At 39.2% G+C, this 24,108-nt stretch overlaps 1 protein-coding gene across 2 annotated transcripts in view; it reads right to left on the bottom strand.

The window, feature by feature from the left end:
* Positions 1-21,008, bottom strand: part of SLC17A6 (solute carrier family 17 member 6) — a 30,341-nt gene extending 9,333 nt beyond the window's left edge. For both annotated transcript variants that reach the window (XM_054634639.2, XM_077179566.1), the window contains exons 1-6: positions 20,875-21,008; positions 17,692-17,944; positions 16,722-16,840; positions 1,927-2,041; positions 580-667; positions 404-490 (exon numbers count right to left, since the gene is read on the bottom strand). In XM_054634639.2, the coding sequence (XP_054490614.1) occupies positions 404-490; positions 580-667; positions 1,927-2,041; positions 16,722-16,840; positions 17,692-17,944; positions 20,875-20,960 (748 nt within the window). In that variant the 5' untranslated portion in view covers positions 20,961-21,008. The remainder of the gene's footprint in view (positions 1-403; positions 491-579; positions 668-1,926; positions 2,042-16,721; positions 16,841-17,691; positions 17,945-20,874) is intronic.
* Positions 21,009-24,108: the final 3,100 nt, after the last annotated feature.

A 24,108-nucleotide genomic window follows, 5' to 3' on the forward strand; every position in this document is an offset into this window, starting at 1 on the left:
TCAGTGTAGGTTAACATAAGTGGTGTGGGTAAAGTTATGTAGGTCTTCAGGTAAAAATCAGGACAACTTATTCAGGGCAGGTACTCTAAATTTACAGTTTTACCGGTGTGAGAGACGTTAATGTGAGCAGAGATACATAGATCTGCCCCAGAAGTTTTCACTGCTTGTGCTAAAAGTAATGGAGGTTTCAAGGTGAGCTAGCTTTTCTTATTTTATTATCTTGCTTTCTTACATACTCTTTTTAAATTCTATTCTCTCATTGCTCTTTTCTCTAGACTGTATTTTTAGATTAAAAGTCCCACTTCTCTGGGGTTTTTTGTCCTCTTAACAGTAGCTGTTACATTTTTAGAAAAGGTAGAGGAAGGTGATACAATCCTGGAGTGAGAGGACCAGAAATGCATACCATACACATAGAACACAGAAGACCACCCAGTATATTGCACTAGAATCCCAGCTAGAGGCATTGCAATCACAGCTCCTGCATAGGAACCTACAAAACAAGACATATGGGTGAGCAGGGGGGAAAAAATCACTCATGCATTACACATGGAGGGAAGACAGAAAGACAAAGTTACTCACCACAAAAGGAGGTGGTTGCTAACCTACTCCTCTCTAATGGGGGGGCCCACTTGCTCCAGATGCCGTGGCAGGCAGGGTAGGTGACCCCCTGGGAAATGGGGGTACCACAGGTTAGCTAAAGCTGGTCAGGCACTCACTTAATTGTCTTTGCATGAGCTTTTGTCTTTAATTGCTATAAATAAGAGGTTAAGAATGCTTTGCACCTTTATAGCAAAATCTGAACACAGCCACAGAAAAACGTCAATATTCAAGTTGGGTTTTGTGTATCACTTCAAATCATTACAGAGACTGTATGAAACAAATATAAAACATGTTTCTTTTTGTTCCCCCTCCCCCTCCCAGGAAAGAATTCCAAATCGTTAGAGTATTAGTGCACAAGAACCAGAGTGAAGGGAAGGATGACAACACAGATTCTTGAAGTCTTTCTAATGCAGGACTGATTTATCCAGCCCTTATTTTTTTTAACCTAAGATTTAAAGGAAAATTTAGGAAATACTGATTAAAGTGACACTGCTCTAAAACTAGAAAATAAGATCTATAACCATTTAGAAATATGCTCTTTAGAGAAGTTTTTCACTCTGTCTTTAATGAACCTACTTGAGCATATAAAGTAAGCATTTGAATTATATTATTTGACTTTATTTTAAACCAGCTACCTTTTAGATCTCTCTTCAAAACCAGCCTTTAACTTAGCAATAGAAAAATTAAACCTGCAGTGTTGAAATTTTTAAAAGTGTTACATGAAATATACAGTAATTTCTGATTAAGATGTCCAAAAGTACACAGATTTGTGATTAGAAATTATGGTATATGCATATACACTATATATATATTTTTATATAGGTCATATAAAATAACCTATATAAAGGTTATATAAAAAAAAGGAAAGGGAAAGGGAAGGAAAGGAAAAAGGCAAAAGGAAAAAGGAAAAAGGAAAAAGGCTCAATTATTTTTTTCCCTCTTTTAAATTATGGTAAGTCTCTTATTCATTCCAACAAAAACATGGCATGGTCAGGACTTAAGATATAACCTTAGGTTTTTGTTAAATATTTACTCTGTGATGCTGACCAACAAGTAATTGTTGAGAATTACACTAGTCTAAGCCTTATGCAGTATAGGAGTTCAGTGAAACATCAATGCTAAATGCATATCTCACTGGCTTCTCATTTTGCCATTACATTTTATAGCTGAAGGAAAACCAAATAGCAATAATTGATACATTGAAATCCTTTACGCTCAACATCAGTAATAAATTTAAAAGCATTTCTATCTTCCTTGCAGAGCTACAGTTGTTAGTTAAAGGCTAACTAACACCATGACATTCACTAGTTTTACAGTTTTCCATACCTCTACAAGGCCCTGCAGGATCCTCACGAAGATGACACATCCATAGTGCACCCTGGCTGCAGATGGGATTAGCATGTTCAGGGAAGATGTCAGCAGTATAGCAGCACCAAACACTCTGCAAAGGCAGCAAAAAAAGGGAAAGTAAGTGACTTCAGTGCTCTCCCAACTGATTTGTTCTCCATACATATGCTCATGTATCAATGTAGTTGTTCCCTACATGTCTTCTTTGTGTGGGGAATATGCTGACTGCACTGGAAAAGTGTCTGCTTCCATCTAGTGTAATAATCTGTCTGTAAGACCCAGAGCAAACATGGATGTGTTCATCTATTTAGCATCATTTCCTAAGGAAATATATCTTATGCAATCACAGGTATAGATATTATACTGTTCTTTATATGGGGAATATACTGACTGCACTGGAAAACTGTCTGCATCCATCTAGTGTAATAATCTGTTTTGCAAGACCCAGACCAAACATGGATATGTTCATCTATTTAGCATCATTTCCTAAAGAAATATATCTTATGCAATCACAGGTATAGATATTAATTTCCCTATAAACACCCACTTTAATTTTCACACTAATTTCAACCAAATCTGATTGAATTCTCCACCCTCTAGAAACAAAGTTAGAATTTGTCTGCAAAGGGTGTGCTAAAAGAGATTGTCAGTAAAAGAGTTTCTCATGTGCTTTAATTGTAAGAAAGTGACACCATACATTTACTCCTTATAAAGCAGAAGAGAATTCACTTTCATACAGGCCAAAAGCATGGGGAGGAATTTTAGAGCTGGGATTTTCTTAGACAAAAGGGATAATCAATCTGGAAACATATATCTGTAGAAACCAGATAATTCTTACTGCTGTTTTTTCAGAGGCTACTCACTGAAAATTTCTCATTTTGATTCCACAGCCCCCTAATTTGAAATAAAGCACCTTACAAAGTCTAAATAAATGCGTGAAGTGGTGATTTATTTTCAATTCCACTGATTTGATGGGATTTTTATTTGATTCGATTAATATCCACCTCTTGTAGGAGGAAACCTTTTGCCAGCATTATTGTGTCTTTTTTTTGTCTAAAGCTGCATAATGCAAATACAAATCTGATGACATATGACATCACGGTATCTGATGTGGAACAGATTTGACAGAAACCTTTGACCTCCACTTGTGTTCTTCAGAAACTGGTACAGTGCCATAAGTCACTGAGAAACAGACCTTGGGCTAAAGATGCAGGATGAAAATCCTCCTCAAAGACACAATATTCCATATTCTGTATTGTGAAAAATGCATGCATTTTATGATTGGCTTTTCACAAATATTGAAATGAATATTATATGTGTTGTGTTAGAAAGTAATGCTGTATTAATTCTTTTAAGTAGTGTGGTAAATATAGTTTTAGATTATAACAAAAAACACCTAAATCTTTCAGAGAAAGAGAATTTTTGCTCCATTATCAGAAGAAATTAACTTCTTCCCACCTCGAAGGCACTGTCAGGATTCAGAGGAAGAAGCTGACACTGACCAAACAGAATCCTGTGTTTGAATGGAATTTAATGTATCATGTATGAGGTGTATGAATATTCAACAGGCTGTTGCTTTTAAAGGTTAATCCTCTGTTAATGTGGGTCCTTTTTAAGGCTCATGCTGCCCAGAAAAGGTACCCAGACATCCGTAACTCTTTGTCTCTATTGTCTCATACTGTCCTAATTCAATTTGTCCAAATTATCATTACTCTAATTGTATTACTATTTTTATAACCATTTTATTACTATTAAACTTTTAAAATTTTAAAAACAAGCGATTGGCATTTTTCACATATATGTAGAATCACAGTCTGAAACAAATCTTCAAATAGCAAACTGAGGATATGCCACTTTTGTTTGACCCATATTAAAGGACATGGTAAGGAATCTTCAATAAAAAGCCCTAAATCTCCTCTCCTCTTTGTGCTCCCTTTGATCTCTGTCTCAAGTTAAACAACATTTATCTGTCTGTACAGCATATTTCTGGCTCTGCTTGTTGGCATGTTCAATACATTTGCTGGGACTGACTGGCCGCCTGATTGTGTTGCATTGTGAGGACTATTTTGAGCTGAATTGTCTTCTACTCTTGACTTCCTAATGTGTAAGTTTCTACTCCAAAACTACATGCACTTCATTTTCTTACAATTTAACATCTCCTTATGCTCACATAAACTCCAGTGGTGTCTTGGCCTGATAAAATCACGTGAAGATAGAATATTAAAAAATGCCATCTCTTTACAAGGATGAGATTTACAAAATTGTTGCAGTAGGTAACTGTTCCTTCAAGGAACAGTTTTTTAATCCTGTATCTGAAATCAGCCTCTACTTGCACACAGCTGAAAGCTAATTTTCCCAGAACTGCCTCTGTCCTCATGTTTACTGAAGAGAAGCTGTTTCCTTGAGTCTGGTCCTTCTCAAGACAAGGAAAATGTAACTGAAGGAATGATCAGAGACATGCTTCTTCCAGACTGAAATCTGGCCTGCATTTAGACACACAAGCACTGGTGAATATTCAGTTACACCACAATTACATGATGAAATAATTCTGCAGCATCACTTGTGAGCCAATTCTCTGTCTGAACTATGCTTCATAAGAATGATTTCCTCTCTCTCCCCAAAAATCTAAGGATTTAAAAGTAGAATAAGTTAGAGTTAAATTATGATTCTTGCAAGAAATGGCTTTTTTATGCTTTTTGTGAGTCCCTATTAGAAGTGATGTCATGCATGGCTATTTTAGTGAGTCCATTTCCTCTATAGCTCAATCAAGAGCAAATAAATCTTCCTATATTTGCTTTGTATCTCTCAGCACACAATCATAAATATCATAAGCATTTTTCCTTAAGGCCCCTTAATCTTCTTAGGTTTATTTCCACAAATACTAAATTCTACCTAACAAAATACTGTAATATAGTGGTGTTTTTTATAAAACCTTACTGTTTTATTGCTTTAAATATCTCACTTAGCAATATTTATTATTATTTATATAAAATAAAACTTATTTTGAGCTACAGTCAATCAAAATATATTTGAATGCAGCTCACATTTGAATATATTTAGTTGGGAAATGGAACATTCTGATTGTTCCTAGGGCATTTCAAACTATTTTGCTGACTCACACATCAAACCCTCAAATTGTGCAATCCTTTTTTTTTTTTTTGCTTAAATTTTTTCTGTCTATTAAGGTAGTGATTTATGATCCTTTATGCTTAATTTCTGCACCTTGCTCAATTTTTCTTCAACACTAACTCCAGCAATGGGTTAGAAAGTTTAGATTTCTGATGTTGCCACAGCAAATTAAATGTGTGTGTGGTTCCACTGTCATTTCCAGCTTGTTTAGGAGTGTTTGTTCCTCTCCACACCCCACTGCGTTTTTGTACAGTCTGTACATTTTTGTACCATTTTCTACAAGTGTAATTGTACACTTTCTACTTGTACAATTTTATACAAGTGCCATTTTGCCCTCTTGGTGTTTTGGTATCATAGTGAGTGAAGAGCTATGGCCCTTGTTGGACACACATTTTTAAAGCTGCTGTGCCCTTGGTACCTCTCCAGTTGTTTGCACAGCTGGGCTCTGGAGTGAGCCCAGCCTTGCTGCAGGGAGTCCCCGGGCTGAGCTCAGCCTTGGAAATCCAAGTGGCTGCACTTTCATTCTGAGGTATCCTTGAAAATCCATTTCATTCTGGGCACACTCCAAACCCCACAAAAGGTTTTAGTGCCATGGCACAAAGTAAAACCTTTAGCAGACTGAAGGTAAACTCTGGGAAAAGGGAGTTATAGCACAGAGATAGAGCAGGTGAGCCCAATGGCACTGCCATAATTCTGGGCCCTTGCATTAGGATGGAATTAAAATGTCATGATATGTCTTCAGCAGCCCCTAGCCTTGCAAAAAAATTCCTTTCTGACTCAAAATCAGCAACTACATCTGTAAGAAAATAAACACATACAGAAGAAGACAATAAATACAGTAGTAGTGTGTCAAAGAGATGGGAAAAACCCCAATAAATTCTGGTCCTCATAAGTGACCAGAAGCAGTCCTGAAACAAGAAATTATGCTTTATTTATCTATTTCTATTTCTAGACTGAGTAGTTCTATTTCTATAGCTTATCTATTTCTATTTCTAGACTGAGTAGACTCAGTCCCAAAAATCAGAATCTAACATTGATCTTCAGTGTTTTGCTGACCCTGGCCTCAAAGGTCATGAACATGACTTAATCCTCCTGCAATATAAGGAGTAATAATAGCAAAATCATATTTCAATGCGAGACATTCGGGATAGGAGAAGAGAAAGAAAATTACTTTGACAGCTCAGGAGCAGTGCTTAGAATGGAATGACGTTGCATGGGGAATTAATCTGTTTGGGTTCCAAGTCAGTTGGCTCATTTTTCTCTTTTAAACAAAAGAAAAATAAGTATATTTTTGGATTTCTAATCTCTGCATCTGCGCTGCAGCCCTACTGTCATCCACCTTTGTCAGGAAATTCACATTCCATGAGTATTCTGCAGTGTTACAGATATTCTGCAGTGTTTTACAGATATTGTTACACAGCTGGAAGCAGAGTCAACTCCAAAAGTGATCTGAGCACAGAGCACAGGCAGATGGATGGCATATCCAGTTACACACAGGATAACTGAAAGTGAGGAGTCCTCATTAGAGGCATCCTTTTACCCCAGGGACTGGGAATGAAAATTCCTGCAAAGGATTCATGGAACATAAAACTAAAGGTCCTTTTAGGTGTGTATGTGGTGGAATCAATTCCTCATCTGAGCCTCCTGTATTTTTATTTATGCCAATTTTTTAATATATTTGATAAATACCACAATTATTGATGTCTCTATTCTCTGGATAATAACAAAACACTGAAGATCAATGTTAGATGCTGATTTTTGGGACTGAGTCCACTCAGTCTAGAAATAGAAATAGAATGAATCTTTTCTAAAGCATATGAAGTACCTTAACTAAATTTGTCCTTTAAAAAAGATTGAAAAGTAACTCTGTATATTTAAATATATTTAAATATAACTCTGTATATTTAAAATGAATTTTTAAACATTTGTTTAAACAAGAAAATTCTGTAGTTTTAAGATGTGTAAATATATGCTGTCTCAGTGAATTATTAACATAATTTCATTGCAATTCAAAATCAATAAAGAACAGTAAGTCTTGGTCACTTACAACTAGAAAACACCATTGCATGTATTTAAACAGATTTGCATGTATTTAAACAGATTTACAGAAAAGTACAAAGGTATGGAATGGCTTCCATAGAAAATTAACTCAGGACTGTAACTGAATAGTTTTTCCCTCCAAAGTGCCACTGATCATCATTTCATGGAAGATCTATCTGCTGAATAGGAAAGTTTGATTATTTTGTTTGTTTTCTAGGGAATCATAGGGTGTGGGTGGGTGTGTGGGGATGTGTGTGAAAGCATTTTGCACCACTACAATAAATTAAATTCAAAATATTATAAATTGGTTCATTCTGACTGTAAACAGGAACCTATGGAAAATATAAACCATGGTCCTTTCTGAAAAACCTCTGATTTGAACAATTTCACATGAATATTGATCATATTCTAGAGGACATTATTTTCATTGGATGAAGTGTGTGTTTTGATCAAATACTTGATTTTTAAACAGTGATAGAACATTTTCCCTAGTCATAATTACAAATTCATTAGGTAAATTTGTTAGGTAAATAGGGTGGAAAACAAAGAGGATTGAAAACACAAGTTTTCTTCTGAAGTTTTCCCAACCTAGTTTAAAGTTTAGACTAAAAAACCTGCCATTATAAAATAAATGTAATTTATTTGGATTCAAGCTGGTGAGTTGGTTTGCCATTTTCCTTACAGAAATCACATGAAATATGTTGAAGAAAGACTTATTTTATGAAACAGATATAAAAATTAAAGCTGGGTTTTGACTCTCCTTTGCTGTTCTTTCTTGAACAGTGATTTTTTGGGAGAGTCCTTGTGCAGCAGCAGCTCTGAGCAGCAGAACATGTATCACATAATGCGACTTTTTATACTATTCTGTCAGCTCAAGCTTTCTAAAATGTATTATTTTACTTTGACTCTACCTATTGTCTTTCATCTGTGACACACCTTCTCCTGCAAAGGGCAGCAATACAACATAGACGTGGCTCTGCTGTATTTTCACGCAATCCAAATCATATTCTGTCTGAGAGGTACTGCAAGAGGTACTTAATGCTGCATTAAATGCTTCATTTTGTCCAGTAAAACACAATGTCTAGAAAGAAGAAAGACAGGACCTAACTGGAATGTCTGTGGGCTTACAGCAGCTTTTCAGAATCTTTTCTTCTGTAAATGTTGCTGGCAATGACACTTTGTGATCCACACCTCAACTTAGATTTTTCTTTGAATCTACGGAAATTTCAGGGCTTAACTGGCACTTAATATTTCCCTCTTTACAAAGCATATCTCTACCTGTACCAGGTGTGATGATCAGGGCCTTCTAAGACTTTGATACAGAAAATGTGCATTTTGATGACCTCAATTTGCTATGGTTCAATCTGCCAGGTTGGAAGATAAAAAAAATCCCAAAATATTAATGAGATTTTTAGCAAAACAGAGGATTCAAGGGACTGGATCAAGCACTGATGTGAAATGCCATGCAAAGATTAAATCCATGTATATCAGCAAGCCAGAAGAAGTCCTTTACATTTCTGCCTTCTTCAAACCCCACTGATGCCACAGACTCATACCAAAACCACAAACAGTTTTCAGGCTGTGCCTTCCCTTGCCTGTTCACAGGCCTGGTTTTTGATATGTCAATGTATATTTTATAAAAACTTGGGCACTGTTGGATGACAGCATCATTGGAATGGATGCTAAATGTAAAAGAATCCTGGGTCATTAAATTCAAATTATTGTTCTTACCAGCAAGTGCATTTACATTATCCTTTCATAAAGAGATCTGTTTCCATCTGAGAAGTTAGAAGCATTTGGCCTACTTAGTAGTTTTTCTTTTTCAACTTCTCACTTCATATATCCAGTATATATCTCCTACATATAGAAGACATATATATATATATATATATATATATATATATACACAAAAGATATATATCCAGTATATGTCTTCTACCCTTGTTGTTTTATTTTAATCTCTTCAGTTTCCACAACCTCAATACTGTTTTCTTTCTTTTGCATCGCTAAGCAAATCAGATCCTCTAGATCTTGTCTTGCTTTTTTCCTTCATTCATTTGCTCACTCTGCTAATCCTCTCTTTCCTGTCTGAATTCAGCTGGGGAATCTCTCAACCTGTGGTTTTGTTTTACAGCTCATTATATCTATATATGTTTAGATAAAGCTCTGACTCATTCCTTCTAGCTCATTAGCTTTGGGACAGCTTGCTCTTTAAATATGTAATCTGCTAAATAATGTTTCAAACCAGGACTATCTCTTTCAAATCACCTTACCAATCACAGCTGTGGTTCAACTGTCTCTGCTGATTTAGAGATATATAACACACTTATCACAGCAATCACCTGTAGGTTTAATTTTAAAATATTTTGTGGAGTTATTTGGAAGGATAACTACTATGTGTTGGACTCAAAAGCTGGACATCTGTACTGCTTTTTGGGGTGTTTTCTGATTTATGGGGCACAGGTTACAGCTGATTGTATCAGGACTTCTCAGAGCAAAGGCAGATTCCTTCAGAGCACAATGACAGTGACATTAGTGGTTTTATGCAAACAACCTAAATAACATTTTGTTGCATCAAACCTGGTGTACAAATTGTTTTGGACTGAAGTAACAAAGCAAATAGAGGTGATTAAGGATACTTGTTGCACAGAGTGTGTGCAATTAATGCTCAGAAGCATCCCTGGGTTTTGTTTCAGTGACTTCTTATTATTATTATTATTATTATTATTATTATTATTATTATTATTATTATTATTATTATTATTATTATTATTATTATTATTATTATATTTATTAGATACCACTGTAAATGCAGTGAGGATTTGTGGAAACTTGGGACCAGAAGAGAACTGGGGGAAAAGTTATTTGACAGCATTGACATATCTGGATGATATAATCCTAATAAATAAGAAGTTTCTTAATCAGCTGGTTCTGAAAGGGGTGTTCTGACATGGGGGTTGGAACTGGGGGATCTTTAAGGTCCCTTCCAACCCAAACCATTCTAGGATTTTCTGAAAGTATCTGGTGTAATTTTATGAAAACTGTGTAGTGGATTTTATACAAATAAAGATTTCAAAGCATTTTCATCAATGGAGGATGGAATGTAAAAAATAAGCTCAAATTTCAAACATAACCCTACTCCTGTAGCTATAACTCAACAAGGAGGGTTAAATTCAGAAAATTTTAGATTTAGTCCTGAAAAAAATTAGTCAAGGATAAATGTGGTTCTCTGCATTTTGTGTCATGAGGATTACTTCCCTTCTGTATTTAATTAGTTCCAAAATTCCACAGTTGTCAGTGCAGTGTTATATAGTTGCTTCTCAGCACCAGAGAAAATAACATTTTAGCCTATAAAAGTCTTGCATGAGGTGCCTTGAAAGCTAAAAGTTAAGCACCATTAATGATGGTTTACCTGTTTCCAACGTAGGTAAACATAAACTGTACCCTTACTGACTCTGAAAAGGTTATTTTTACTTAATAAATAATCAAGGAAAAATAATCTTTCACTGACTGTGAAAAGATTAATTTTTCTTGATAATAGTGTGATTTTTTTTCTTTTTTTCTTTTTTTTCTTCAGCTGTTCCACATGCATTTTCTGCTTTTCTTCATATTCATCTCCTTGACTGCAAACTGTGAGTAGCCACTCATTTGGAAGATTCACACTACCTGTATTGATTTTTTTAAATTATATACCTATCATCTCACTTGTTCCTTTGTAACCTAAATACTCCTGATAATATTTGTCTTAGTCTAGTCTTTTTCAGTCTGTAATCACTCTGAGAACCCTGTGGTAATCACATATCCTCTGGAATCCTATCCCAGGATTTTCCTGGGAAGCTGGGAGAAAGCTCAGGGAAAGAAATAAAAAAAAAATATTATCTCTCTTTCTGTAATTGTTGTTTATAGATATGATTCTCTAGTGGTGTTCACAGGGGTCCCAGGATGAGGGAAGAGGTGAGAATCTTGAGTCCATGTTTCAGAAGGCTGATTTATTATTTTATTATATATATTATATTAAAAGAAAATTATATACTAAAACTATACTAAAGAAAGAGAAAGGACACATCAGAAAGCTAGCAAAGAAAGGAATGGAATGATAATAAAATCTTGTGACTGACCAGAGTCCCAACACAGCTGGACCTGTGATTGGTCATCAAGTAGAAACAACTTACTGGAGTTGTTGGACCAATCAAAGATGCACCTGTTGCATTCCACAGCAGCAAATAATTATAGTTTTTCTTTTCCTCTGGGGCCTCTCAGCTTCTCAGGAGAAAAAATCCTGGCAAAAGAATTTTTCATAAAATATGTCTGTGACATGATTCTCCAGAGTGTGCTATTCATAGTTCACCAATAGTGTGAGAGAAGATTCCTAAAGGCCAATCAGGTCTTAGGTCCACCATTGTTTCTATAAGAACTGTAGATTTCTAATAATAAAGTGTCTTTTCATGCCTCCTGAAGATGGAGTCTCTGTATCACCTTTGGCTGTCCCAATATCCCTTTGGTGATAATAACCCTGCTTCTATTAACTTTTACTTATGTTTATATTTCAAATTAACTAAGTAGAACTGAAGCCATTGTGGGGAGACGCTGTTTAGCTGTTCTGTGGCACATACAGTCATTCTGACTAGTACAGGCTCTTTCCTGATGACTCTGTTGACCCATCTCCTGTAAACATCTCCCTGTGAAATGCTCACCCTGACAATTTATGTTTTCCTAGATGATAGACAGAATGCAGTGTTCTATTCTGATTTGGGCCTTTAATTTGCATAAAACAGCACAGGGATAACAAAACTGGGATTGTGCCATGAATATTGGAGTGGTAGATGAACTCAGACACCCAAAAAACCAGAGACAATAATCTACCTTTGCCATTAGAGATGAACACTTGTTCCCTAGGCTGAACGTGCTTCGTAGGAGAATTGCTTAAAACTGAACTTCTTTAAAAACAGTCTGTGGCCAGAAGCCATAGTAGAACAGCTTTATTTGGCTTTCTTAAATCAAGATAAAGCAGGTTATTTTCATTCCTATGTGTGTATGGGAGGAGGGGGATGTGTCTCTGTGCTCCTCACACTAAATCCTATTACGAGCCCTTCATGAAGCATTAATATGTAAGAGCCGACCTCCCGCCATCTAATCCAGTTTAATAAGGGCTTGGATACATTATTAATTTTTGTCACACATCTGAGGCCCCCTTTTATCAAGCAAAACCCCCACGCAAATCCCTTGTTGCATCATTAAATTGTGAAAACAGCTTCATCACTCATGACAGAAAAATGGAAGGTCCCTGAACCATATGGCAGAGGGAGCAGCAGCACCAGCACCAGTTTCCCCAGTCCCCTTCTTGGACAGACTGGGACTCAAAGGAGCCTGCAATGCAGCAGGGTGACAGAAGCATCCTGGGGGTTTTTTTGTGCAATTTTGGCTTCTTTGCCTGGGAACAGATGAGCCCCACAGCAGTGCCAGGGTCAGAGAGCAGCTCAGTCTGCAGGATTTGGGGCTGGATATGAAAGGTGGGGTTGGCAAGTGCAGCTCTGTGGGTTCCCTCACAATGCAAGGTCAGCTCAAGTCCTCAGAAGTTCAGAAGCTGGCACTTGTTTAATCAGCCACTAATCCCCTGCTCATGCTGTGAATTAATCATTGTTTGCAAATCAGAAAACACACAATACACCTGCCTGCTAAAAGAATGGAACAATTTCTCTTTTTAAAATAGGGAAATGTAAAGATGTGGACTTCTGGACATCTTTCTACTTGTATTTCTAAAACAATACCTTACCTTAAATGTTTATGCTGTTGTAATTAAGGCAGAGTTAGGGAGATTCTGATTTCACTGACATGCCAATGACAGTTTCAGTGAAAATCTGTGGGACTCTGAGACAAGATGCACTGACAGTTTTCTGAAATATCATTCATTTAATTCATACAAATAATCCTATCAGATTACTTGCTGGGAAGAAGGACTTAGCCTTTAATAACACGAAGAATGGCACTTCAGAAACAAAGATTAATTTGAAGTGAAATGTTAATTTGCATAATTTCATTCAGATTAGAATGACAATGATTAAGAGTTCAGCATAGATGAGAGATAATTATATTGTGGAGAAATGCAGTATAGTCATGTAGTTACATTTTTTAATGTGAATACTGCCAGGATTTGAGATTTGACAGATAATAGGAAATATATGTCATTGCCACAGGTGATTTTAATTTTTAAAAAATTGGCATTCTATTCTGCCCTTTGGATCTCTTTGTGTCAGAAGGTTCTCATGTTTGAGTACACACAAATGAGCTAAAATGGTTACTCAGCTTCATTGTGTAAAAAATACCCTGTGATTATTGCAGATTTACTTTTGAAAAAATGCTTGGCACATACAGTCAAAACTGATATTTCTATTTTAAATTTGTAACTGCATTGGGAATTGATTCTCTATTGCATAACCTAACAATGCCCTATTAATTTCAAAGAATCTTTCCTGATTTACAGCAAATTTTTAAACAGCTCACTTAGGAAATCAGTGAGGAAATACTGCCACAGCATTTCAGTACTGCTTTTGGTAGGGCAAGGGGTTTGTTATAGATTTCCAACATAAAGGATATTTAAAGGGTGGATCAGAAATTTAAAATATAATGATAGTCAAATTATCTTGAGATGAGGTGATAAAACTGAGCACAGTTTCACACCTTCCCATATGTGTGTGACAGCATACCAGATAATTTATTCACAGACAGCTGCAATAGCATGAATGTGAAATAGGGAATATTAATTTCAATTTATTAAATTTCTAGATTATAAACAAAACATGTGATTACTTATGGGACCATGTAGCCTAAAATTCATTGTAGCAACAGCCCTTAACACTTGTTTATCCCTTATATTTTGCTTATTGCTTATCCCTTATAATTTGCTTATTTCCCTTATTATTTGCTTATCCCTCTACTGCAAACATTTCACAATAGCTAAAACATAACTTCCGTTATAGGAATTTCAAACCCAATGAAAAAGACTACAACATAATTTCTCTGGTTGGGCCAGTGGTGGTAGTCACTATTGTTACTATTTAAGCTTTTTTTCATTTGCATGGCTGTCAACTGCTGATTCTTGTCATTTCTTTCCAGAGGACTAAAGCATACACTTATACCAAGCAATTCTTCCAGTGGAATTATTATGCATACTTAGAATCAGATTACCTCCTAGTAATCTTTTTATATACATGTATCCTGAATGCATAGTTCTTGCTGTTTATTTCACTAGGCATTGCTTTATACTGTCATTTTTGAAGCAATTAAAGATCTCTAAAGCAATCTCTAATTTTTCAACACCCATACTACTACTGTATACTGTTTCTACTGTAGATCTGTCTAAAAGCTATTTATCTTGAGGAGACCATTTTTGTTTTAGCCACACTCTCTCCTTCCTCTCAGTCTCAAGCACACATAAGCCATTTTAAAAGCAATTGCAGATCTCTAAAGCAATCTCTAATTTTTCCACACCCATACTGATATGAATGTGTCCAAATTACCCACAAACATCCAAGGCCAACATCATTGACTTAAATACACTCATTGCACTAAGTAAAGAAAAATAAACATTCTGGGATGACACTGATTACTTCAGTAGAGTCATGTTGAAAGCTTGTGATGTGTTTCTATTCCCACATGGCTCAAAATCCCACTCAGTGAGGCTCCTTTTCAGAGGGGTCCTTCCCTCTCTGATGTTACCTTGCACTCAAGTATTGAACAGAATTCAGTCAACCAAAAGTTTAATATATCATCTGAACAACTGGATCCTTTGGGACCCACAAGTTTATCAACACTTCTGCTTATTCCCCAAATGATGAAATGTGAAGACCACAGCAAGTATCAGCAATATCATGATGGAATCTGAATTTTGAGAGGTTCATAAACTCTAGATGATCAGATAATCATCAGTCTCCCAACGTGAAAAACATCACTAGTCCAGTTACAGTCACTGACTTGGCTGTGGAAAACACAAAAAGAAGAGAAGGTGTTCCATCACCCCACGTGGGGCAGACACCCCAGGTAACCTGGGCTCCCCACAGGATATTTGGGCAGTGAGATGCCTAGGAATGATAAAATACACCTGAATCATGGAGTGCTTCCACAGGAATAATACCTAACTAGATAAAATACACCTACCTTAACTGGAGTAGTCCTTAGTTACTGTCATAAATGTAAATGTTTGTGAAGAAGAGAAAAATCTGATTTGATATGACAACTTGTGTGCTTCTGCTACTGACTTTTCCTGGCAGTGTCCCTACCATTGTCTTGCAAATCTCTGTGGTTGCATCACTTTACATCTGAATTGGTTCAAATGGGTGTGTTCTGGTGTTGTTTGGGGGAATGAAGACAGCTTTGATTCTCTGGGTCAGATTCTGCAGCCTTTACTCAACCAAAACTCCAATTAATCCTGAGTAGTTACAGACAGTGTAAAGATGCGAAAATGATTAAAGGAGGAAAAAAGGTAAATAACCCTTTAAAAGGCTGTTAATGGCTATTTGAGAAAGTCTTTTAGATTTCTGAACCATTATCTTGTAAACAGAAAGACAATGGACACCCCAGTTTAAAAATTATATGTTTTGATTTATTTGTTTTTAAGGGTAGGATATTGGTGTTTCCTCAGTTACAGAGCATCTCTCTGTTTGTAAATACTCGTTTCTACTGTAGATCTGTCTAAAAGCTATTTATTTATTTATTTATTTAGGAGACCATGTTTTGCTTTAGCCACACTCTCTCCTTCCTCTCAGTCTCAAGCACACCCAAACCATCCTGTTCACCAGGCTGAGCCTCTCTCCCCATGCAGCCTACCCTTCATGCTGCCCACTCCCGAGAAGAGCTAAAGCCATATATGGCTGAGTTTAGCATCCATTTGCACTTAGTGCCGTGCTGGTTTGAAGAGTGGCACTAGGACCTTTGCTGCTTCTGCAAACGATGAGCCTGTGGCATTAAGCAGGGATGTGAAAGCCTCATGTGTCTCGAATACTCAGTGGATCTAATTAACAGGTAGAATCGCACCCTGGGTGCTTGAAAAAATGCCAGACACCATAGAAACGAGTCCTTAAGTCCCCGGACCATCTGCACTTTCTTTTCATTGTGGAAGTCTCATTTAAGCATGTTTTTCGACCATTCTAAATTCATTTATGCTTTAATGAAAAATTCCCGCTGACGGTTTTCCTTTTCATTAAAACAAAAATCATGAAATTCTTTAATTCAGTCACAGGAGAAAAAAAAAAAAACAAAAACAAAAAAAAACACCTCTCTCAAGCTTTGATGAAATAATGAATCTTTGAATTTGCCTCTGAACACGTGTTGTTTGAATATCGTTGCCACAACCCCCTTAAGTGACCGTCTAAAGGAAAAGGAAACCAACATGAGAATTTCCCCCGCAAAGCCGGGGGGTTGCTGGAAGGAGCATTGAGCAATATTGATGAAATGTGAAGCATTGCACCATCACAGAGGAGCTCCCGGATCGCTTGCAGGCTGTCCTTCCCTCCCTAAGCGGGGTTGAGTTTGGGGTGCAGGGGAGCCCCGGCTGTGCGGGCTCAGCCCCTCTCGCATCCCCTTTAGGCACTATTTTTAGTTGCTGTTACCTGTTCGCTGCCAGCCGGGATGAGATGTACCCTCCGGGGATCTGCGTGATGATGTACCCCCAGAAAAAAGAACCGTGGATCATGCCGACCGTTTCAGGATCCCAATTAAACTTCGCTTTCTTCCAACGCAAGGCAGCGGGACAGAAGGAGAGAAAGACAAGATGAAGCTGTAATTGTGCCCCTCGGGAGCTTTCACCCGCAGCGCCATCCAAGGTGTCCCAGTCCTCCATGCCAGGTCAGCAAACAAACCCAGAAGAGCGATGGAACCAGCACTGCCCTTGGCTCCGGGGACACCAGAGGGGCCCGTGAGCCCCGAGCCGCTCGGATCGGCACGGCTGGGCACGGCTGGCACGGATGGGCACGGCTGGGCAGAGCCGGGCAGCGCTGGCACAGCCCGCACTCACCTCCTGCCAGCCCTGCGGGGCTCGTCCGAGGGGTTTGGGTGTTTAAGACTCATCCGCGTTTGCCGCATCTTTCTCACCGCTCTTTAACTCGCTTTTAACCGTCTATGATCATTTAACGCCTTTTGAGAAAGCCAATTCGCCCCGGTGTTTTCAAACATTCCTACTAAACCTCCCCCCCTCCTTTACGAAGAGATGCACCCGCTAAGAGCCCCTTATTCGATGCCCTCCTTCTCCCATCCCCTACGTTTATTTTAGGAGATATCTGCGGTTTTCAAGGCTGTGTGGGACAGGCACGGCGTGGGGCGAATTGCTCGCACAATAATAGCACAAACTGGGGCTAGGAACTGAAATGGAAAAGCAGAAATAATCGGTAGAAATTGTTTCTGCGTCAGGAACGGGATTTCCGTCCTTGGAGGGGCAGCGGCGGGGCCGGGCAGGAGGAGGGACCGGGGCTCAGGTGGGGAAATGCCGCGGAACCACCCAGAGCCCGTCCCCACCTGTGCTCAGGTGTTTGACTGCGAGTTGTACTGGGGAGGACGTGGGATTTACGAGGGAAAAGTCCCCACCTCTTTTATAATTTTTCCTCCTCGGTGTATGGTGCTGTTATTGACCATATCCACGATGGCCACTCCCAAGTTACAGCGGATCCCGAAGGAAATGCAGAATCCCAGTCCGCTCATGATGGCAATGATGTACCTCCGGGGCAGCCCGAAGCACGTACAGTCGCACAGCGGGGCTTTCTTTTCGGGCACTTCCATGGGCTTCCCATCTTCCGTCAGCTCGATGGTGTCCCCGGGCTTCTGCCTCTTCTCTAGGACTCTGCCCGACACAAGAAGGAAAAGTCAAGGCCCGGCCGCCTGAAGGCACAACAATTTCGGGGAGCTGGAGGCTTAAAATTCACCGTTCCCCTCGCTCCTCTGGCTTGGAGATTGATTCGAGGATTTATTCCTCGCTTCCCATTCACCTTCAACTGTTCTTTAGCAATGACCTGTGGGAGTGAGGATTAGTCATCCCCAGCTCCCCCCAGCCCTCCGCAGCAGCCCAGGGAGGAGCTCTGGCTGGGAATTGCTCATCTATCATTAAAGACTTCTGCTGAAATATGTAGGGCGCACCAAGCAGACATCATCTGTAACCACTGCAGAGGCGCCATGTTGGGCAGCCAGAGGCACAAACACAGAAAAAGGAGGTTTTGTTGCCTCCTGGAGGTTTTATTGCCCCCTCGCTGTGCTAGAAACGCCAAGGGGGTGATCTCGGTGCGCACCTCGCTCCAGGTCTGCTAACAAAAGAAATGTTAAGAGAGAAAGACGGGAGGGAGGAGCGAGGAGGAGAGGGCGATATTGCTATTTATTTTACATTTGCAAAATGGCTGTCAGTGAAAAAAAAACAAAACAGGACCGAGAGCTGGCATCGCCGGAGAAGGCTTCCCCAAAGATCTGCACGCTGGGAGCGTGTGAGCGCTCAGCAGGTTTAACCTTCCCAGAGCAGCTTTAAGCACTATCGCCTTGCCCTCACTCCCTCGGTTTTACTTAGAAACTGTGTCTCCTAGAGAACGATCTGAAGGAATCTGAAGGTTGTTTGCAGCTGTTTCCAATCAGCTGGAAAATACCACGAAAGGTGATTTAGAACATTCAGATTTTGATTTTTTTTCATCTTTTTAAATGCTGGGTCGGTAGCAAGAAAATCAGGTTTATAGAGCAAGTATCCCATATTGAATCCCTTAATCTTCTTCTGAAATCACTGAGATATTTAAAAACCAGAAAAGCTAACCAATTTTGTCGTCTTGAGAAGCAATTACGTGACACTCTGGACTCTACAACCGCTGCCTCCCAACTCTGCTGTAGAAGCGTTTTCCCACTCGAAGGAGCATCTCTTTCAGGTTAACTCATCCGGCTGATAGGGCAGTAACAATTAGCAGAATAAGGCTTAAAAGGTTATCCGTGTTCGGGAGAAAATACAGGGATTTTCTCCATAAACTACTCAGCTGAAATTCTCCTGATTTTTCTTTTTTGGGCGTGTTATTTCCATGCTTAAAGATCGCGGCATTAAGAAATGTGTTGAAGTTGTGAATAAAATAAACTACCGTAGGTTTCTGTTTAAAATTCGTTCGTATGGATAAAGGGTAGGAGTGTTTTCTCCCTGAATGGGCGTCTTGTCTTCGGAAATAGACTGGAAATCAATGTGTAAGAGACAAGAAAATGGTTTAGATTCTAAGAAAAATGAACAAAGTACTTAATTGCCGCGAGCTGAAAAAGATTAGCAAATCACGCGTTTATTACTCGAGGTGTGAATTCAAACGGAGTTTTGCTGGAAAATACAAACACCGTTTCTTCATTATTCACTGTGCAAGTAGTAGGGATAATAGTTTTATTTAAATGCTGTAGACTCTATAAGAACGAAAAGAAGGTGTATTTCCTAAATTATATTTTAAGCAGTTATTCTGGATTATCCTTTTTTATTATTATTAATTTTCAACTATTGAAAATGACTTAAATATAAACCAAAAACCGTAGGAAATTAATTGCCTTGTCGATGACTTTAATTTTGCTTTTGGCTTTTCTCAATGGTACACTTCCTATGAAAATGGAAGGCTTAATTTTGTCTATATCACTTCACTGATATGTCCTCTTCCCTTAAAATGGCAGCAGAAGTTGTGACTCATGCTGTGAAACAGCCTGGTGTCTGTGCCGCATAGATATGGAAAAAAGATTTTTACGTGACCTACCCTGGGCAGACAAATCCGCAGTTACCTTATAGCTGCAATTCGGAAAAAAAAAACCAAAAAAAACAAACCCTAAACAAAAAAAAAAAAAAAAAAAAAAAAAAAACCAAACAAACATAAAAAAACCAAAACTAAACCAAAACAAAACAAAAAACCCAAACAAACAACCAAAAACCGAACCAAACTAACCAAACACCCCAAGCCAAATATTTCGGGGTCATTTCTAGCAGACGGAACAATCGAAAATTGTTGGAATTTCACAGACTATTCTCAAACGTTGTGGAGGTCACTAAAGTCACCAGATTGGGTGGAGAACGATGTGTGAACTTTAGTGCATGCACTCATAGGTATGCAAGAATCTGGGTTTATTTATCTGTGTGCACAAGGCTCGACGACGATAGAAATGTTCTTTACACACAAAAATATAGAGAAGTGATGCTTTTGAGTTTAGCAATTGCAGCTGTATATAATTTATAGGACAAGCAGATGCTTCTAAAGGCAGATGGATAAATAATTAAACACATTCCTCTATATGTTTCAGCTTCAGGAGAAAAAAAATCGTTCGGATATCAATTATTTATACATCTCCATGTTTTCCTTCATCCGACGAGGAATTAGACAAAGGACTAATCAAAACCAGAATTTTTAAAAAATATATTTGTTAAGGGCAGGAGGCAAGATCCTGTAGGTGCATTGGGAAAATAAGATGGAACAAAAATACAGGTTGCTGCTCTCTCCTGATTAGGATTTCAAGATGGGATCCCGTTTTTGTGGAAGAAAGGTGGGGTAATCTTTTGCTGCATCTTTACTGACACCATCTACGAGTCAGATAGGGAAGTTACGAGGGTGCCATATTGAGCAGCTTCAGCACTAGTTTCCAGGATCTAGATTATATCCAGCAGAATAAGAACAGCTCCCAGCCCTGCCACCACTAACCTCAAAGCATTCCACCTCCTGCAGCAACGGGCGCTTACGGAAAGCTTCCAAATTTTTCTGGGAAGTAGAATCCTGTAAGAGATATCGCTCTTACCTGTAGAGTTGACCAAGGGATTTTCCAGCAAGATTCTTCAATCCTTCCTTGCCGGGAGTCAAAATCCTTTGTTTTACTGACTCCATTCCTTTGGGGATGCTCGCCGGATAATGCTCTGCTCTGGATACGGCACCGCTACGAGCAACGATGGTTCATATTGGTTTAACCTCTTAACTTTTCGTCCTCATTCAATGACTATCGGTTCACCTGCGGCTAAAGGCAGAGCGAGAGGAGAGTGCGCGTGTGTGTGTGAGAGTGAGCGAGGTGGAGACGGCGTGCGGAGCCGGGGGGGGAGGGCGAGGAGCGCGCCTGTGTGCGGCAGCGACAGGGGCGGCGGGGAGGGCGCGCTGCGGGCGGCCCCGGGGCTTCCGCCGGCGCGGAGCTGCCGGGCACGGTCACAAACTCTCCTGGGCCTGGCAGGGCTCGGCCGGAGGCAGAGCCATGCCCGGCACGGAGCGTTCCGAGGCGGTGCGGGCGCTGCGTGTCTCTGGCGGAGGCGGGGTGCGCTCGCCGCCCTAGGCAGGCGCTGCCAACTCCCCGGAGCCGCGGCCAAGCTGCGCCGAGCCGAGCGGAGCCGCGGCGTGCCCGCTGCCCCCTCCCTCCGTCTGTCCGTCTGTCCCTCCGTCCGTCTGTCCGTCCGCGCAGCGCTGCCCCCGGCGCGGCCGCGGCTCCGCTATTCCCGGGCGCTCTGGCCCTTCAGCACCGCGGACAGCGCCGCGCCCGCCCCGCTCCGCGTTCAGCTCCGAGGACAGCCCCGCTGTCCTCGTACAGCCCCGAGTACAGCTCCGCGTACAGCTCCGCGTACAGCGCGGTGCTCTGCGTACAGCCCCGAGTACAGCTCCGCGTACAGCGCGGTGCTCTGCGTACAGCCCCGAGTACAGCCCTGCTGCCCTCGGGCAGCGCGGAGCGCAGGCAGAACGAGGCCTTGTGCAGGCAGCCCCGCTCCTGGGCGCGGCGGGCAGTGCCGCAATAAAGCTGCTGTGGTGCCATAAATAGATAACACCCGCTGTCTGCTTAGACAGATACAGGGATAGTTTTATACTGGTATATAGGTGTAGGTTTCTATAGGTATATAGGTTCAGGTATAGGTTTATATATTGGTATAGGTTTATGTAGGTCTAGGTTTATATGGGTATAGATAAAGGTTTATATAGGTATAGGTTTATATAGATATAGGTATAGGTTTATATGAGTATATAGGTACAGGTATAGGTTTTTATAGGTATATAGATAGAGGTATAGGTTCATATAGATATAGGTGCAGGTTCCTATAGGTATAGGCTAATATCAGTATGTAGATACAGGTATAGGTTTATATAGGTATATAGATACAGGTATAGGTTTATACAGATATAGGTATAGGTTTATATAGGTACAGGTTTTTATAGGTATATGGGTATAGGTTTATATAGGTATATAGATACAGGTTTATATGGGTATATTTACCTCTGTACCCACATTTAAAAAGCAATTTAATATTTTCCACCTCTTTTTTGGTCCTCTGTTTTTGTGCCTCTGAGTAGGCCACTGTGACACTCAATCTTGGTCTGTGGTGTTTACAGCACTGGAATGAATTGAGCATATTCTGAAGAGAATTATTTTTCCTTTCAGAATCTAATAATAATAAACTTTTATCTCTTTGAAGAAAATGTAAGATGCAAAAATCAGTATTTCTAAGTCGTAGCCATTATATTTCTCTTATTTCATTTTAAAGTTTCTGTAATGTGCTACTTAAAAAAAAAATGTGTTTTAAGCAAGTCCTTCTGATATTATTAAGCTCTTTCACTTGCCCAATGGGTAATCAAATGCAAACTGTATTTTCAAAGGAAGATTCCCTGATGAAAACATATGTTGTAGTTGCAATTTCTGAAAGGGAGCTGCTCTTTGGGTTTATAGAAATATTTCTTTCAGATGTTGCCCTCTGCTGGAGGGTGAATGAAGTTTAACAGCGCCAAAGCACATTTATACAAGACCAATTATTTTAATATTGAAATTCCCATAATGGCTGATCCACGTAGAATTTCAATAATTCCTTTCAAAATAGTAAAAGAATTACAAAGCACTAGAATAGAAAATAAATTATAAATAAACCATGTGAAATGGAAACGTTGCTAATTAGCATCACAGCACAGCCCTGATTTCTGCATCCCAGTAGCTATGGGATGTGGTTTGCAGCATTGTCACAGCCCTTGCAAACCTGGAAGGTTTTTCCCAGAAGAGGAAAAAGGAAAAGCTGCACAGTTACATAAGCACTTCTTCCCAGCGCCTCATGGCTCCACTGTGCCATTGCAGATGCTCAAAGGAAACCCCGATTAATAGATTTTCCTGAGAGGCAGCAGGAACAGAATATTGTTTCGCAGGGATGCATTAAATGGGATTGGATTCTGTAATTCAAGCCTTTCAGAAAGGTACTGAATCCTTTTCTGAGCTCGAATTTGAGGCTCTAAAGCCTGCTGGGCTTTGTTTATTTATGCTGTGCAAGGAGCTCTGGCCCTTTTTTTAGAAAGCTCATCCCTGGCATGGCTTTGATGCTATGGCTACTAAGTATTAGCAAAACAATAGCATTTAATAAATAAATGATGATTGATTTGAGAAAGATAAATAATTTATTATATCACACCAAAATGAAAAAGAGAAGTCCAGATGGCACATTCCTGCTTATTTCTCTTACTAGAGGAAAATTAGATAGTCCTTAATGGCATAAAATATGTAAAAAAGCAAGCAACCCTGATACAGTGAAATCCTATAGTGACTAGGCTCCGATGCTGTAGGTGTCTGAGAAAGAAATTTTTTGTCTATCAGATGGTACATCCAGATATTACTGAGTCATGTCCTGATCAATCTCAGCTGGTTTGGCTTCACATGAGAGCAGTGAACTAATCTCATTAGTTCTACATAACTTGTACAGTCTTCTCAGCTTTTAAAACGTAATATATTGAGTATTTACCCTTGGTAGAATAAGCCATTTCTAGAAGAAACAGCACATAACATTAATCAAAATTGTTATTGGTAGTTGTTTTTATAACTAATACCTGTCCTAGACAGACCACTCACAAAAGTGCACTCAAACTTCAGTGAAATCAAACTGAGTCCTTCCACTGGTGTCAGTGGTAAAGGGAAATAGGAAGCTATGCAGAATATATATATAAATATATATTAAAAATATATATATATAAATAGGAAGTTGTGCAGAATATTCTAGTCCAGGTGATCACTGCTGAATGTTCCCATATT

The sequence above is a fragment of the Agelaius phoeniceus genome, chromosome 6 (assembly GCF_051311805.1).
Source record: "Agelaius phoeniceus isolate bAgePho1 chromosome 6, bAgePho1.hap1, whole genome shotgun sequence".
NCBI classification, from domain to species: Eukaryota; Metazoa; Chordata; class Aves; order Passeriformes; family Icteridae; genus Agelaius; species Agelaius phoeniceus.